Source organism: Rhyacophila brunnea, unplaced genomic scaffold, assembly GCF_057557595.1.
Source record: "Rhyacophila brunnea isolate RB1 unplaced genomic scaffold, BYU_Rbru_1.0 scaffold_23, whole genome shotgun sequence".
NCBI classification, from domain to species: domain Eukaryota; kingdom Metazoa; phylum Arthropoda; class Insecta; order Trichoptera; family Rhyacophilidae; genus Rhyacophila; species Rhyacophila brunnea.
Genome location: NW_028232893.1, coordinates 23,554,760 through 23,572,669, shown reverse-complemented (window position 1 = coordinate 23,572,669; position 17,910 = coordinate 23,554,760). Strand labels below are relative to the sequence as shown.

The following is a 17,910-nucleotide window of genomic DNA, read 5'->3' as shown; positions in this document are numbered from 1 at the left end:
TTCTTGAATAATTCATGAATTTTGCCAAAATCAGCTATGAAAATTGAATTAATGTTCATATTGCATCTAATAAAATTGGAGACCGTATAGTATACCGTCATCTCTTTCCGATAGAAAGCTCACGGCGAACTGTGCCACGGTGAAATGTTTTACGTACAATTTACATGTAACCTACATTTTCAACATAATAATATGACAACGCGTACTATATTTTTTCACCAAATACTATAATTTTGGAGGTTCTGTACTATAATTCCACTTTGGAAATATGGCAACACTGTCACTGCTGCAGCAACTAAACTAATTTGTTCTTGTACTGTACACCCATACACCGCTACCTGTTGCTGTTGCATTACGGCTTACGCCCAAAATGCAGGCACGTCAACAATAATGAGATAATCGGGAAGATGGCATTTCTTTGCCCTGTCAGGATACGCAGAGGGAAGAAGAAAAAATGTGAGTACACCCCGCAAATTACAGTCCAAATTGACCGACGATTCGTGTGTTATCAAGTCATTGACCTTCCGTCAGAGCCATTTGACAAGTAGGGTTCACTTTTGTATGCGATATTTATGTTCCCACGATCAACATTCAGGTATTTTTAGTGACCAGATTCATTTTTCGTCAATTTTTTTCCTTACCTTGTCCGCGCGTTCAAGTCTATCTTTGCATGCTCGACAACTGCGTTAAATCGATAACAACTTCATTGAATTTAATTTAACAAAGAGAATAAGTAAATTTAGAACTTTCATAAATGAAATTCCCATTATTGTACAACTTTAAATTTGACAGCATTTTAATAATAAACGGTTGATGGGTTTATTTATTAATAACTTTTGAAGAGTATTTATAACAATCACACTTTCTTGCAGTTTTTGGGAGTGTCCGCAATTTCTAGTTTTTGTATATTTTCTGTATATTTCTGTCTTATTTATCGGAAGTAGGCATGTACCTACTTACCTGTTTTTCTATTATATTTTTATGGTTTAAATTAATATTGATTAACTGATAATCTTGTTGAGGTACAGTTCGGTTATGAGGAATACAGCGGAAAACACATTTTGAAAATACCCGATAAACCTACTGGATTATTTGTTAAATTAACCTAACCTAACCTAACCCAACCCAACCCAAACTAACAAATAATCCAGTATATCAGGTATTTTCAAAATATGTTTCCTGATAACCGAACTGTACCCTTGTTGATTTTAACTGGGAATGTTCTGTCATTCAATCATAATATTAAATTTATCCTTCCAATAAGTACCTACCTACCTGTGCATTGATTTTTTTAATCAAAAAATAAATGATTTCCATTTTTATTTTATAACTTTATTTATAAACATTTTTACCATACCTACCTAATCGAATTAATTAGATGTAGGTACTTACCTATTTTTGTAGGTAATAAATAATATTTTGTGGTTAGGTTACCCATTTATTTTACTCATTTTAAATATGACAACCACACGACTTTCTGTGATAGTTCATATAAATATTTAAAATAATACCCGCATGAGATTTTATAATTTTCTTTTTAGACCAAACCAAACCTAACTTAACCTAATAATATAAGTGTGTGATAATGGTGCATCAAAATGTATGAAAATTTCAAATTTTAAATAAACAATTATTGGATCGAAAATCATCTGCACCGACAGAAAAGGGTATTTAATATAATTGTCTACATGGAATAAACTGTTTTCGTAAAAAAAAATTATAAAAGCTCATGCACAACTTAATTTAGTATCCATGTACGATAAATGATGCGGTCTGTCCTTTCACAGGCGGTTATAGATATAGATTACTATTTTTGTATAAAAAATGTCAATGCTATCAGTAAAAGTCATTCTTCTTCTTATTGTGCTATCCCCTAGCGGAGGTCGGCCACCATCAAGGTGATCTTATCTTTGTCGTCTGCTACCTGGAACAGTTCAATGGAGCTGCACTCGTACCAATCATGGAGGTTCTTAAGCCACGAAATGCGGCGCCGTCCTCTGCTAGGCTTACCGTTGATCTTTTCTTGAATGACAAGTTGGGGAATGCTGTACTTTTGTCCTCTCATAATGAGGTACTGTAGTTTCCTGGTTTTGATACTACATAGAACTTCTCGGTCATTCTCCATTCGATTGAGAACTTCAACAATAGTCACCCGGTCAGTCCAAGGAATTTTGAGGATGCATCTATACACCCACATCTCGAAAGCTTCAAGTCTTCGCGACATCTCTTGGTTTAGCGTCCATACGTCCATACCATAGAAAAGAATTGAGAGAGAAAAGTCATTATGTGCCTATTTAAAATTGGCGATGTACACAGTGACAATTAATATATCAATCATAATAAATTCAAGTTTTATGGTCTATCTTGGTCATATCCACACATTTAATAACCTATTGAATTAACTTGCGTTAGATGTTAAAGTGTTTTAGAGAGATCCAAACGATAATACTTTTAAACATTAACTACACATTCCAGGTTGCAAGCCTCATAGCCGGCCCGGGGATTATTAGCACCATCTGGCCATTTAGGCCTGCCGTTGACTAAAGGAAGGCCATGTATTTGTTGTTTTTGATTTTTTGATGACTCCTCGATGATGATCGACCTCTCTTAAGGCTATACTTCAGCTGGGGCACGGTCTAAAACGATCGTGACTACGCGACGCGACGATTGTGCAAATGACGCGTGCAACAAGAGAACAGAAGAGAACAAAACATAATTTGTCATAAAAAGTCAACATGCGTCCATTTAATGTTATGTTTATTGTTCTATTACTAATAATAATAATATATCATTGACATGTTTTCTTTTTGAAGTAAATGGGTAACGTTTTTTAGTCATCTTTACACGACTTAAGAATTAATTCCCCCGCCGCCATCACAAAACAAATTGACGTGTTCACAGCTCGACTTTCGCTCTCCGATTGCCAGCCAGTCCAAAATTTCTAGTTGAAAATTATTTGCCGTTTCAATGAAGTACCGTCTTAAGGGATTACACAATAAAAAGAAGAACAATAAACAGCTAATTTAATCATTAGCTTTAGTAATCTCTTTTCAACTTCACATTTACTAGTTTCTTCAAAGTCTCACCTACTGAAGTTTCAATTACAATTAATTATTTCTTCTCCATAGCAATAAGTGGTGATGCCGACAAAGAATTATCTCGACCGGGCTCCGGACTCAGCCCGGGCATGGGGAGGATCACAGGATCGGCCAGCATAGAGACCCTCGTCCGAGTGGGCATCGAGAAGGAACACGGATTGAGCCCCGACTCTAAGATGGTGGTCTTGCATGACTTTGCACCGTGTGTGGACGATGAACTAGAGGTGAGAAGCAATCCTAAACTTCATTATAATGGTTAATATTTATATTTCTTATATTTATCTTAAATATAATATGTTTTGATAAATCCAGCTAATTATTTAATCCACGTAATCATAAATATGATCCAAGGTTTTACTGTAGTATAGAAACATAAAGAAATACGGCGGTTACAGTGAGAAGTCTACCAAGTGAATTAAATATTGGTAAATGTGCCGCAGAGGTTGACATGAGATTTTACAACTTTCTTTTTAGACCAAACCAAACATAATCTAATCTAACCTACCCCAACCTAATATTGTCTCGTATAATCTTAGTTTGTGATAATGGTGCAATGACATATTAAATGGACGACTCACTTCATACCCGGCGCGCACGAGAAAATGTGCATGAAAGTCATTCACAGATGTATAGGTAGATGTCACGTGACCATTGACGTATCCGTTTCCATTATGCGATACAAGCTTCGAGAATTTATAGTAATATAACCTTTATTGTAATGGCGTATTAGTGTCATGACTCATTGCGTTAGAAACAGATTCTCGGTTACTTACGACTTCTCGGAGATTAGACGCAAGTGAGCGCAGCGAATCACAGGCGACTGACTGTCCAATGGTTCCTGTCATTCAATTGCATTGAATAAACATTCATCAATATCTTAAAATGGCATTTTATAAATAATAAATAATACTAACACATGCAAAGTGATATCCCATCTTTCTTGGAGTGTTTAGTAGATTTTTTTACAATTTTTAACAAGGCACATTGACATTTTGTAACACAATAATAACGGTGCAGTCGAAACCTGACAGTCAGAAATTTTGTATGGGCAGACCCAGCGGTGTCGCCAGACCGCTTGCAAGCAGAATGTTCATTTGAGCGTAGGATACTGATATTAAAATATGAATTTCGCCATCCGGCAGACCCGACACAAAGTGAGTGTCATTTTATTTTCTAGATGCTTCGTCCATATTAATGTCATTGTAATGGTGTATCAAAATGTATGAAATTTTCAAATTTTCAATTAACGATTATTGGATCGAAAAGGCGATGCGACGACAGAAAAAGGTATTTATTAAAATTGTCTACATGGAATAAACTGTTTTCGTAAAAAAAAAATTATAAAAGCACGTGTCCACCTCTGCAGCACGATTACCTAAATATTTTATAAAAATCTTACTAGTTGATAAAAGAACAACCAAGTGGGACATATTGACATCACAAACAATTTGGTTGAACATAGCTATTGCCTATCCAATTGCCATCACCAATGGTAGGTTAGTTCTGCACCTGTAGATCAATATTTTTTATTTTTGAAGACATGCGTAGAATGCATGTTTAGTTTTATTATCTTTGGTTTGCGTCCACACTAGTAGGTCTACAGGCGGAGCATGTAATTTCAGCATGGCTGTGAATTATGAGCGCGGCACTGAAAAGAAATTATATCGTTAAAGATTTGTAAGCGGATGTTGATGATTCTCATGCGACACTTCAGCATTATGATTTTTGAAGTATTTTCTGTCTGGCAAACGTATTCTATGTTAAAACAGTCGCTCTTAACTTTTTAAATAGTTGGTATAAGTAGGTAGGTACCCAAAAATATACCTAAATTGGATTTAACCACAGATTGTATCCATACTGCCTCGAAAGTCTCAAAAAATTCTTCTGAACCTCCACCTAATGCCGTACTTCAACTGATACAGGTCCAAATAGACCCGTTCTCAAACCCATTTCGAACTAAAGATTTATAAAGAATTTTAATACTGTATCAAAGTACACAAAACAAAACTCAATATGTGTAGCGCTGTGTTACTAAATATGGTACCAGTTTACCGATGATATTAGTGAAAAAACATCCACGAATAGTATCCGTAAATGGTAAGTAAAGGAGTCTTCAATATTTCATCTGAAGTCTCTCCGCTCTAAGGCCGTACTTCAACTAATACTGATACTCGTGTAATAGAATAATTTGTAAATTCAGGAGGATTATAATTAAAATATGGTTACCTACTAGACGGGTGGTTTCCAACTAGGTTCCACGATGTACAAGATTCCCATAAAGAACAAAAGGTTAGGAATCACTGTGTTAGACAAAGATATTATTTTGATATAAGATATATCGAAAGAAGGGGAGTGAATCGATGCATGTATCAAATGACATTAATATGGACGAAACATCTGGAAAAAAAATGACACTCACTTTTTTGTCGGGTCTGCCGAATGGCATAATCTGTTCTAACGCCATTACAGTAAAGGTGATATTGCTATAAATTCCCAATGCTTTTTCTCGGGTCTGCCCAATGGTCCGGTTCGAACGAGTTCGCTCAAATGAACATTGACACTAGAAACACTGTTCTTACGCCATTACAATAAAGGTGATATTGCTATAATTTCCCGATGCGTCATATCGCATAATGGAAATTGCGTGACGTCTACCTATGCATGTGCGAATGTCACTATGCGCGAATTTACTTGCTAGCTACTGTATTGAGTGCGTTGTCCATTAATAATGTCATTGCATGTATGAGACATAATAATAATTATTACAATTTGAATTATAGATATTATAACATTGCTCTGAATATATTAAATTTCTCAATGGAAAATCATCTGCCAATTGGAGCATGATAAAATTGCAATTAATATTATGAAGATTTATGGAATTTTTTCGTAATATGAAATCATTCTTCAATATTAACTTTACTTCATGTAGAGAATTTTTATAAAATTTTGTAAGATAATTCTATTAATTATATTATGAATAATATACATAATTCTAAAAACACTTCTGAGAAAATATATTATAACCAATAGAAAACATCTTTTTGAAAAAAGTAAGACACCTCGGAATCGAACCTGCATCTCTCGGGTATCGCGCCCACGCACATAGTCCTCTATGCTAAAGGAGTCATACTGAAATGCGACAAACATTAACTAATGGCTTTTAATATTCACTGAAGCGCTTTCCAAATTGAAATACTATTGGCGATTGGCTTTTGTATTTTTAATCAAAGTAGGTAATACTTTAATTAATAATTACTAACTGACGTCACAGATCACTCCAACAATTGTAACTTACTTGAACTTTGAATAAGATTTAATAATTATACTCATTATATCGTTATATAACATCTTTCGCGCAACGTTTTATTTAAGCATAGAACATAAAAAATCTGAAAACCATCGTAAAAATCCCCGAAACAAGCTTGGCATTCATATTATGATAATAAAGTGCTGAGCCGCCGGCGCTTGTAGGTACCTACTGACTTTACAAAGTTTGGATTTTTTACATGCAATTTCAACCATATGCGTGGATACTTTTTCAATGTTGTCGGCGAAAACACCAATTAGGTACTTAGACACTTAACTAGTGTCATAAACGTAATCCAATCCCGGCGGCATCGGTCTACGGTCGGATTTTATTGCTTAGGGTCGAAAATGTTTTTAAACGATCGACGCATTTACAGTTTTAAGAAAATTTTTGACGATATTTTTTTTAAATTGTTGTATAAAATCCAATCTGAAGTCAGTAGGTACTTACCAGCGTTCATTACAATAAACAACTTCTTTTGTAGTTTATGAATGCCATGCTTGTTTCGGGGAAAAATTCTAATTGTGTATTTTTGTTTGAATTACGACTTTTTGTGTTATGTGACCGCTCATTTAAAAATACCTATTCTCTGATATAACGAGTAATGCTTAAACGAGCAAATTCAGTCGGTCCCATCTTCCTCGTAATAACCAATTTCGACTGTACAGATCTACCATCGTAAGTTGGCGGCCGGTCGAATTTGAAACTAAAATTGTCTATCGAGGATAAATTTGTTACAGATGCCATTTAATTTTACAACATGTTTGGATTGCATAATATTTGTACAGAAATCTACTACCAATAAAAAATTATAAATTACCATTTTTTTGTTAGTTATGGTAATATTCTCAATGTCATACTAGCGCCCTCCCTGAAACGCCAATTTATGATGGTAGATCTATAGTAGTATAGAAGTAATGCATAAATAACATAAAGCTTGTCCATTGTCAGGTGAAACGCGGCCAGGTGGTTAACATTCTGTACCGCGAAAACGACTGGGTGTACGTGATAGTGGCGGAGTCCCGGCAGGAAGGCTTCATCCCGCACTCGTACTGCGCCCCCTACTCACCGCACCTTCTACCCGACCTCAAGAAGAAACTGCCGCGCGCCGCCGGTGCTGGTTCCGCCCCCGATCTCACCGCGCAAGACCACCATTCACAGTAAGTACTACAAATTAAATCTGGAAATCACAATCAATAGGTTAACAATTGGTATATTGTGATAGAACAATATTGATAGTTATTCCAGAAAGCTTTCAGAATTGGTTGATCTTGGAAACCATAAAAAAGTTGAGAGAAAATTAATTTTCTAGATTGGCAGCATTGAAATCATAGCAAATTCAGTCGGTCAAATCTTCCTCGTAATAACCAAGTTCGACTGTAGTTTAATCAATGACATTATTAATGGACAACGCACTCAGTACAGTAGCTAGCAAGTAAATATAGTGTAGCGACATTCGCACATGTATAGGTAGACGTCACACAATTTCCATTATGCGTTATCACGCATCGGGAATTTATAGCAATATCACCTTTATTGTAATGGCGTTAGAACAGTATTTCTAGTGTCAATGTTCATTTGAGCGAACCCGTTCGAACCGAACCATTCGGCAGACCCGACAAAGAGCATCGGGAATTTATAGCAATATCACCTTTATTATAATGGCGCTAGAACAGATTATGCCATTCGGCAGACCCGACATAAAAGTGAGTGTCATTTTTTTGTCTAGATACTTCGTCCATATTAATGTCATTGACTTTAATATATTAAATTGTCTGTTCGCAGGGGCTGTGGCGAAGCGCGGTCAGAAGCAGGTAGTGAGAGTGATGGCTGTCCGTTCAGCAAAGCGCCTTCGGGCCGTTGCATCGTGCTATACACCTTCCAAGCCCGCGACGAGAATGATGTACCTGTTGAAAGAGGGGAGTTTGTAACTGGTATGTTTTGCCGCTTTCTATTTGTGTCACAATACTTATTCGTGAGCCGTTGCCCTTGAAACATATGTTCATATTGTATTTGATCAAATGACAAGTTGTTCATTGAACATTTCACTGTGTATTATGTTTGTTACAAAATGCGGTGCTAGTTTGCAAACAGTAATGTTCCAATTAGATTCAATACGAATTATATGGTAAGGACGGAGGTAGGCTGTGGATATCCGATATAAATAGTCCAAACTAAACTTTTGTCAGTTATACTTATTTGTTTTCATTGAACTAAGACTACAATTTGCAGATGGTGCCAGTTAGTTTTTAAAATTCAATTAAACCCTGCCTAAACCAAACCATTATAGTTTAGGTATGATATAAAATAGTGCATACTTTTTCAGTTATACTTATTTATTTTCGTTGAATTAAGAATATATATTGTTCTATCTATAAAATATCTAAAATTAATGATCTATGGTTCAATGCCATAATTTTAGATATTTTTTTGACTAATAGGATCTACTATGGCTTGGATTAGACACGGTTTAATTGAATCTTAAAAACTAAGAAACATCTGCACATTTTAGTATTAATTAGTTCAATGAAAACAAATACGTTTAGTTAACAAAGTTTAGTGTGCACTATTTATGTCGGATCTTAACAGCCTACTTCCACCCTTCACTACTGATATAGGTAAATCGTTTTACAGTGGCACCATGGGTACGGCAATTGCGGCTTGCAGTTGTAGTGGTATTGTTTGCTAGCATTGAAACAGGCATTGTCGCAAGCAATTCAATACACGCGCGAATCGCCTATGGTGCCCTTGTAGAATGATTTACCTATACATATACAGTAAGTCCTCGACTTACATAATTAATTCGTGAAAAATCGCATAAATCGAATAAAACTTATAATCATGCAATTTTTTAAATAATATGTGCCAGTTTTGAAGGATAAGTGAAAATAAAATGGACCTACATACATACATTTAAGAAAATATTATTGATTGATGAAATGGTTTGATTTTGCAATCCCCAGCAGCATTTCCACCAAGTAAAAGGGTTAGCCTATCTTCAGACACCTTAAAACCTGGTGTAGATTTTTCTAGTTGGGATATTTAATATGACTGATCTGGCATTTTTTTCCAATGAGCCCAGTTTCGTCCACATTAAAAATTTGCTGTCTAGACTCTTTATGAAATTTATAGCTTTCTCTGTATCTGCATTACTCAGAACCCTCACCTGTTACTTTGATGTTGGGTAGTTTATTATGGCATTTAAAATTTTGAAACCGTCCGTGGCTTGCAGTGAATGTATTAGTATCAACACTATCATCATTTTTACACTTTATGCCTTCAAAACGACCCAAGGCTTTAATCCTGTATGAGTATAAGGCTTATTGGAATTTGTTGTTGCTGTATGTCTTCCATCCATATAACCAATATTTCCTTTTCTTCTATTAATATTTTTCTTTTCTTGGTAATTATCGTAGATTGCGTTACTACTATTTTTTTTACATGATCATGTTATATTATAATATAATATAATACTATATGTAAACACAAACGCAGATACACAAACTGCAGCAAAAAAAGCAAATTTTAAAAAATCGCATAAGTACGAATTCACATGGCCACAATGGCCCAGTTGTTTGGAATTTCAAAATCGAAGTGTTGATCGGCTCATCTTAATTTTTTATTACAGCGATTGCACCTTCTGATTAGTAGTTTCCGTTATCAAATCTACGTCAGAGGTTTGATGCATTGTGCTACAGTTGTAAAAAAAATGTTGCAGATGGCTTTTAAAATTCAATTAAACCCTGCCTAACCAAACCATATAAAGGCAAGTTATGGCTATACTTCAGCTGAGGCATGGTCTAAAAAGATCGTGACTAGGCGATGCGCAAATTGTGCAAATGACGTGAGCCGAACGAAATATAATTTGTCATAAAAATTCAAACATGCGTCCTTTTAATGTCATGTTTATTATTATATTCGTAATAATAATAGTATATTCATTGACATGTTTTCTTTTTCAAGTACATGCGGAACATTTTTTAGTCATCTTTACACCATTTAAGAATATATTCCTTCGACGCCATCACAAAACAAATTGACGTGCTCACACCTCGACTGTTAGTCTCCGATTGGCGACGACTGCGAAATTTCGTTCCACCTACTGTTGAAAGTTATTTGCCTGTTTCACTTATGTATGCTCTTAACAATATAAAGCCTGATCTGCCGACATCTGATTGTATTTGTTCAACCCCTAGCCGCTCAATTGTTGCCCAATATAAAAAATTTCTCCTAAAATGCATAAACATTTGTTCCAGTTTTGAATAGAGAGGACCCTGACTGGTTTTGGGTAGTACGAAGTAACGGACAGGAAGGTTTCATACCGTCTGGATTTGTTTATCCTGCCGATAATGTTATACAAGGTGAATAAATCGATCTATACTATATTTTATTAATTATATTAAATATTATAAGGGTACTTTCGTGGATTTACTTAACAGATATAAAATAGGTTCGATGTGATTTTGAAAGTGGTTCTATGGCGGAGCCTGAGCTTGTGCCTGGCTCACTACAATAGCTCACTGTACTCTGATGGGGTGACGGCTAACCGTGTATTCCGTTGTCAGAGCAAGCAAGACTACTGTGCTAAGCTGGGTCAGAGCCAAGTCTGCCCCAACGCTAACTGCTAACTGATTGTTCAAGGCCGAGTATCGCGTTATATAATGAACTAGGCGGCCCCTTCCTCGCCGTCCAGGTGATAACACCGGTGTGCTTCGGTGGGAGATGCCAGATAGCGGGCACGCACGCGCTGACTGTAGGTGACGTCCGATCTGCGAGCGAAAAAGTATTCGGAGGCCGCACGCTATAATATTAATTATACCATCTTGCAAGGGTGCCACTATTGCATATTATTCAATTCAAAGTTTGAGCTGAACATATTAAGGAACAGTATAATCTTTAACTGCGAGTTCTCTAATGCGCAGGAATATAAAAAAAACTGATAAAATGTGCATTCGTACAACACTTCTACATCTAAAAAAAAACAGTAAGTAGGTAATAAAGTTTGACTAACATTTAACTACAGTCGAACTTGGTTATTACGAGGAAGATGGGACCGACTGAATTTGCTCGTTATATGCATTATGTACTTGTTATATTATGCAGTCTGTCAGTGTTGAAGAGTAGAGGTAAGCTGTGGGGATCCGACATAAGTAGTGCACACTTTGTTAGTCATACTTATATTTTGTTTTCATATTGCAGTGTTGGTTAGTTTTAAAAATTCAATTATACTCTGCCTAACTCAAACCACAATATTATACATAATTTGAAAATGCCTATTAGAAAAAATATGACACCCGGTCAGCGGCTCTCGTGGTGCAGTGCGTAAAGCGCTGGCCTTCCACCCGAGAGTTCTGGATTCAATTCTCGGTGAGGACAGAATATTTATCTGTTTTTCTCAAAGCCTGGGTGTTTGTGATTGTTCAAAATTACTAACAACCGCCTTTTACGAAAAAGCAAGAACATGGTTATTAATAATTAAAAAAAAAAAAAAAAACTTAAACGCATATCGATTGGATCCATACCAATGTGCCTTACCAATTGAGGGTTTAATCGAATTTTAAAAACTAACTAACATCTGCAATATTCATGTCGGATCTCCACAGCCTACTTCTACTGCTCACCGTTGCAGTCTGTTTGTTATTGTAATTATGTAACATTGATATCGAGTTTATCTCTCGGCCCGCAGAACCTAAAACATTTACTGTTTAAAAAAAACATTGTAGATATGTAATCTTACTTATTTAAAGGTATATTTTCACGCGTTACAATTCTATTGTGTGTTATTTGTTGCAGGGAATGTTGAAGCGGCAGCGGCGGCAAGTCCTGCTGCAGCCCCGCCTACACTGCCGGATCCTGACCCTCGCTATCACGGAACTGAACTTGTTATGTTATACGACTATAAAGTAAGACCACTTTCTTTGCGTATTAACACATCTTCGTCGGAAAACGGCAAATGCCGTTTTTCGCAGATTGTCAGTCGAATGCGGAACACGGCAAAAGTCGTTTTTGTTGACTGTCGGTTGTTTGCGGGAAACGGCTTTTCACGGGTGTGTATATCGGCGTGAAATAAAACCCCGCACCTAATTATCGTTAGTTCTACTTCTTCGCTAGATTATAAGAGTAAACAAAGAATTAACTGTCGTATAGATTTGTTTTGCTATCTCAATCTCTAGTTCAGTTTGAGTCGTTTCACGTGTCGGACTATTTTTCATATCGCTCGCTTGATTATCAACATATAATGGAGTGTATTGATTATTTGGAAGAATAAATACTATGATTCATAAGTTGAATGGTTTCTTCAAATTAGGCGCGGCAACCGCCAAAGACCCTTTTTTGACAAGAAGCAATAAAACTCATGAGTTATTATACACTGAATGTTCGCCAACAGCGTTTAGGCGACACGTATTTCTCAAATATTTACGCGATCAGATTTCACACATTCAGCGATTGTAAACTTTAATATTGAGTGCCATTTACTAAATTGATATCAGGTTTTTATATTCGGATTTCTTTGAAAATTTCAATCGAAAATATTGTTTGGTTTAGAAGTTGTGTCAATTTTAAGAAAGCAATATATTTTTGCGCTGATCGCGAAAAACGCCCGCCACAGGATAGTGTCTATTGTTCCAGGCGCCCGATTAAAAAGTGTTAATTATATGGCTTGTGCCTTTGTGTGTTTGATCCAGAGCAATGATCCTTTGATTTTGCTTTCCTCATGAAAAATATATAAGCGCATCATGGTTATAATTCACAGGTTCCAATCCAGCTGACTGGAGAAAATTCACGAGTTATGATTTTCAATCAATGTATAGCGTCTATTTTCAATTGCTGAAATCTCCACAATTCAATGTTTGCAGTAGTTAACTTTTTTTGATTTTTAAAATTAGTTTCCCTTTTCCATCGTATTATATTTTAAAATTCACACATTAACCGAGTAAATTGAAATAAACATAAGTAAAATAAATGAATTGACATTTGTATGTATCATTTAAATTGATTGGTTTTTGTATATCACTTGAGTTTAAATGTAAACATTGATCTTCATATTGTGTTTTGGTGGGTTTTGGTATGATTTCATTATTCAGGGGTAGTCAACCTGGTCCCTACCGTCCACTAGTGGGCGTTCCAGCTTTCATGGTAGGTGGTAGGGGTTTTAAAAACATTTTCATTGTTTTCATAAAATTCCCCATGATAAAGTAAATTAAGCATTAGTATAGAAGCATTATATGATAGTGTCATACAATTTTTGGAAATTAATAATGAGACCAATCTGTGTCAACAGTTAAAACCAGTAAAGAATGATGCCTTATATTTGAGGCATTTAATTACAAAAAGCGACAAGTCCACAATTCAATATTTTCGGGAAACAACGTTTTTATGTTTCAAGCTTCAATTATTTGTATTAACATGAGATTATTTTTTCCGTTGTATTCTATGTCGAAATTAGAACCAAATGGCAATTTGTTTCAGCCGATAAACTCTTAAATAATGTAATAAATATAGGCAAAATAAAATTGGACGTAGCGCTACTTGTACCTCACTTTTTAATTTATTCCGCATAAGGCACATATATGTCCGTCGCACTGTCATGAGTTTACCAGATGCTACAGCATGGGAGACGCCATTTCCAATATTGAACGTTCCCTTATTGGTTGACTTAAACACGCGCGAAATCAACCAAGCTTTAAATAATATGAAACACGGACTTGGCGCTTTTTGTAATAAATCGAGGCTTAAGGGGGGACATGCTCGTCGAAGGTCAAAATTGAGTTTTTATTGTATATTCAAACCATGATCCTGGACACTCCTTAAACGTTGTAGATGATCTATTTATATAATTTTGAAGCCTTATTATCCTTTATACTTATTTTAAACATTTGATAACTGCATAAAGTATTTTTGTTACATAAAATAGTATTCTTTTAAACCTCTCGCTCTAATGTTTTAGAATATAGTCATATTTCGGTACATAACTGTGCAGTGGTGTTAAGATTTTTTACATTTATTATTTTTTAAACGCATTTATAAAACCATTAGCATAATTTATTACGAGATAATTTTTGTAAAATATTCACGATAAAAAATTATATTGATAATCTCTGTGATCCCAAATTTGACAAGAATTAGGCATTTTATTATTCAAAAAATCGGCAAGATTAACACATTTGAAGATAATTCTAAAGATATTTATTATAAGCTATGTCTTTGACCATTCAAGTGTGATAAACATCTTATGAATAATGATTGCTTTATAATAATTATTGACCTAAGAATAAGGTAGTGTTTTTTTGAAATACGCCATTTCTTTTGTCATTCCCTAGTGGTTAAGCTACAACATACGGCCATAGCCATAAATTGACAAACTCTAATTGAAGTAGGGAGTAAAATGATATTGACGCGCGTGTTTGAACATGTACCGTTTAAAAAAAAATAAAAAAAAATTCGGTTAGGTACATGTTCAAACACGCGCGTTAACATAATTTTACTTCTTATTTTAATTATAGTTTGTCATTTTATGGCTACGGCCGTATGTTGTAGTTTAACCACTAGGGAATGACAAAAGAAATGGCGTATTTCAAAAAAACACCACCTTCTTCTTAGGTCAATAATTATTATAAAGCAATCATTATTCATAAGATTTTTATCACACTTGAATGGTCAAGGACATAGCTTATAATAAATATCTTTAGAATTATCTTCAAATGTGTTAATCTTGCCGTTTTTTTTAATAATAAAATGCCTAATTCTTGTCAAATTTGGGATCACAGAGATTATCAATATAATTTTTTATCGTGAATATTTTACAAAAATTATCTCGTAATAAATTATACTAATGATTTTATAAATGCGTTTAAAAATTAATAAATGTAAAAAATCTTAACACCGCTGCACAGTTCTGTACCGAAATATGACTATATTCTAAAACATTAGAGCGAGAGGTTTAAAAGAATACTATTTTATGTAACAAAAATACTTCATGCAGTCATCAAATGTTTAAAATAACTATAAAGAATAATAAGGCTTTAAAATTATATAAATAGATTATCTACAACGTTTAAGGAGTGTCCAGGATCATGGTTTGAAAATACAATAAAAACTCAATTTTTACCTTCGACGAGCATGTCCCCCCTTAAAATATTTTTTTTCATAGGGTTATGTCGCATTTTGGAATTTATAGATCAATACATATTGTTTATAATTATACAAAGAATACGTGCGTATTTTTTTCTCGATTTTGACCAAATATGGACTTATCGCTTTTTGGAATTTGACGCCTCATTTGGCAGATATTTTCAAGAGATTTAATGATGTCAATTTGCAGCCGATGGGCGGTTAGAAAATTTTACTACTAACAGAGATACAAAAGTGGGCGGTAGGTATAAAAAGGTTGACTACTAATATAGATTATGTTAGTTTGTGTTCCTTTTGCATCTGACCTGAGCAATTGACTGATATGATTGTGTTTAGGCCCAGGCGCCGGACGACCTGTCGGTGCGGCGAGGGGAGTGGGTGTACGCGGACCTGCTGCACCAGACGGTGGAAGGGTGGCTGTGGGCGCACGCCCCCAAGACACGCCGCTACGGCTTCATCCCCAAGGCCTACGCCAGGCCCCCCGCCACCACCAGTCTCTGAACACGCCGCATTGCATACCATTGTACTACACATCGCTTACTTTTTGTACTGCGTGCAATCAACGATAACAAAAACGATTTAAGTCAGATTCGACAGTGGCGAACATTCACTACTCAGCGATTATTTAATGTTTATTTTAATGCAAGCTGTATTACCTACAAGGCAATTGTGACAAATGGCACAAACTGATTTGTTATTCCATCAGTAAGTAATGAAATTACAACATGACAAACAGCTACATTTTTAAATACAATTGAACTCGGTTATTACGAGGAAGATGGGACCGACTGAATATGCTCGTTATAAGCATTACTCGTTATATCAGAGAATATTTATATATATATATATAGAATATACAAAGGTATTTTTAAATGAGCGGTCACATAACCCAAAAAGTCGCAATTCAAACAAAAATAGACAATTAGAATTAGAACATAAAAAATCTGAAAACCATCGTAAAAATCCCCGAAACAAGCATGGCATTCATAAACTACAAAAGAAGTTGTTTATTGTAATGAACGCTGGTACACTGACTGACTTTAGCTTGGATTTTTTACATGAAATTTCAACCATATGCGTGGATACTTTTTCAATGTTGTCAACGAAAACACCAATTAGGTACTTAGACACTCAACTAGTGTAATAAACGTAATCCGATCCCGCGGGATCGGTCTACGGTCGGATTTTAGTACTTAGGGTCGAAAATGTTTTTAAACGATCGACACATTAACAGTTTTTGACGATATTTTTGCTCGCTATACCCGATAAGTGGCTCATTATAAAAGTGAATAAATGTTTGGAGAAAATCATAAACTAAAATGTCAACGAATGTTTCCTCATTACATCCGAGATCTCGCTATGTGCGTGATCGTAATAACCGAGTTCGACTGTACCATGAATTTGTTGTGTCTCTAATCGTAACTAATATTTCTATGAAAACACAGAGAATTAACAATGTGCTAAGGAGAAATAAGAATGCTTCAGTTTTTATACATTTAAAATAAATTGAACACACTGTATACAGGAAAAGGTTCTTTATTACGAAAGAACTAATTGTAGCAATTTTTATAATTCTACTAATGACAAACATTTATTATGTTTGAATAATTTCATGAAAAATATTATATGCAACTAAATTATTAACACAATAAAAAAGGAATGAATGTAGTTATTCATCGATGGTCTAATGCAATGACATATTAAATGGACAACTCACTTCATACCGGCGCGCACGAGAAATTGTGCATGAAAGTCATTCACAGATGTATAGGTAGATGTCATGTGACCATATGACGTATCCATTTCCATTATGCGATACAAGCTTCGAGAATTTATAGTAATATAACCTTTATTGTAATGGCGTATTAGTGTCATGAGTCATTGCGTTAGAAACAGATTCTCGGTTACTTACGACTTTTCGGAGATTAGACGCAAGTGAGCCAGCGCATCACAGGCGACTGTCCAATGGTTTCTGTCATTCAATTGCATTGAATAAACATTATCTTAAAATGGCATTTTATAAATAATAAATAATACTAACACATGAAAAGTGATATCCCATCTTTCTTGGAGTGTTTAGTAGATTTTTTTTACAATTTTTAACTAGGCACATTGGCATTTTGTAACACAATAATAACGGTGGAGTCGAAACCTGACAGTCAGAAATTTTGTATGGGCAGACCCAGCGGTGTCGCCAGACCGCTTGCAAGCAGAATGTTCATTTGAGCGTAGGATACCGATATTAAAATATGAATTTCGCCATCCGGCAGACCCGACACAAAGTGAGTGTCATTTTATTTTCTAGATGCTTCGTCCATATTAATGTCATTGGTCTAATGTTAATACCCCGTATCTGATCAATTTGACGAA

At 35.1% G+C, this 17,910-nt stretch overlaps 1 protein-coding gene across 1 annotated transcript; it reads left to right on the top strand.

Moving 5' to 3' along the window:
• The first annotated feature begins 282 nt into the window (after positions 1-282).
• Dlish (Dachs ligand with SH3s) lies at positions 283-16,244 on the top strand. The gene is made up of 7 exons (XM_085950635.1): positions 283-456; positions 3,129-3,322; positions 7,360-7,568; positions 8,194-8,342; positions 10,665-10,769; positions 12,202-12,311; positions 15,877-16,244. The coding sequence occupies exons 1-7, from the start codon at positions 408-410 to the stop codon at positions 16,039-16,041; spliced, it is 981 nt and encodes a 326-aa protein (XP_085806761.1). The 5' UTR covers positions 283-407; the 3' UTR covers positions 16,042-16,244.
• The last annotated feature ends 1,666 nt before the right edge of the window (positions 16,245-17,910 follow it).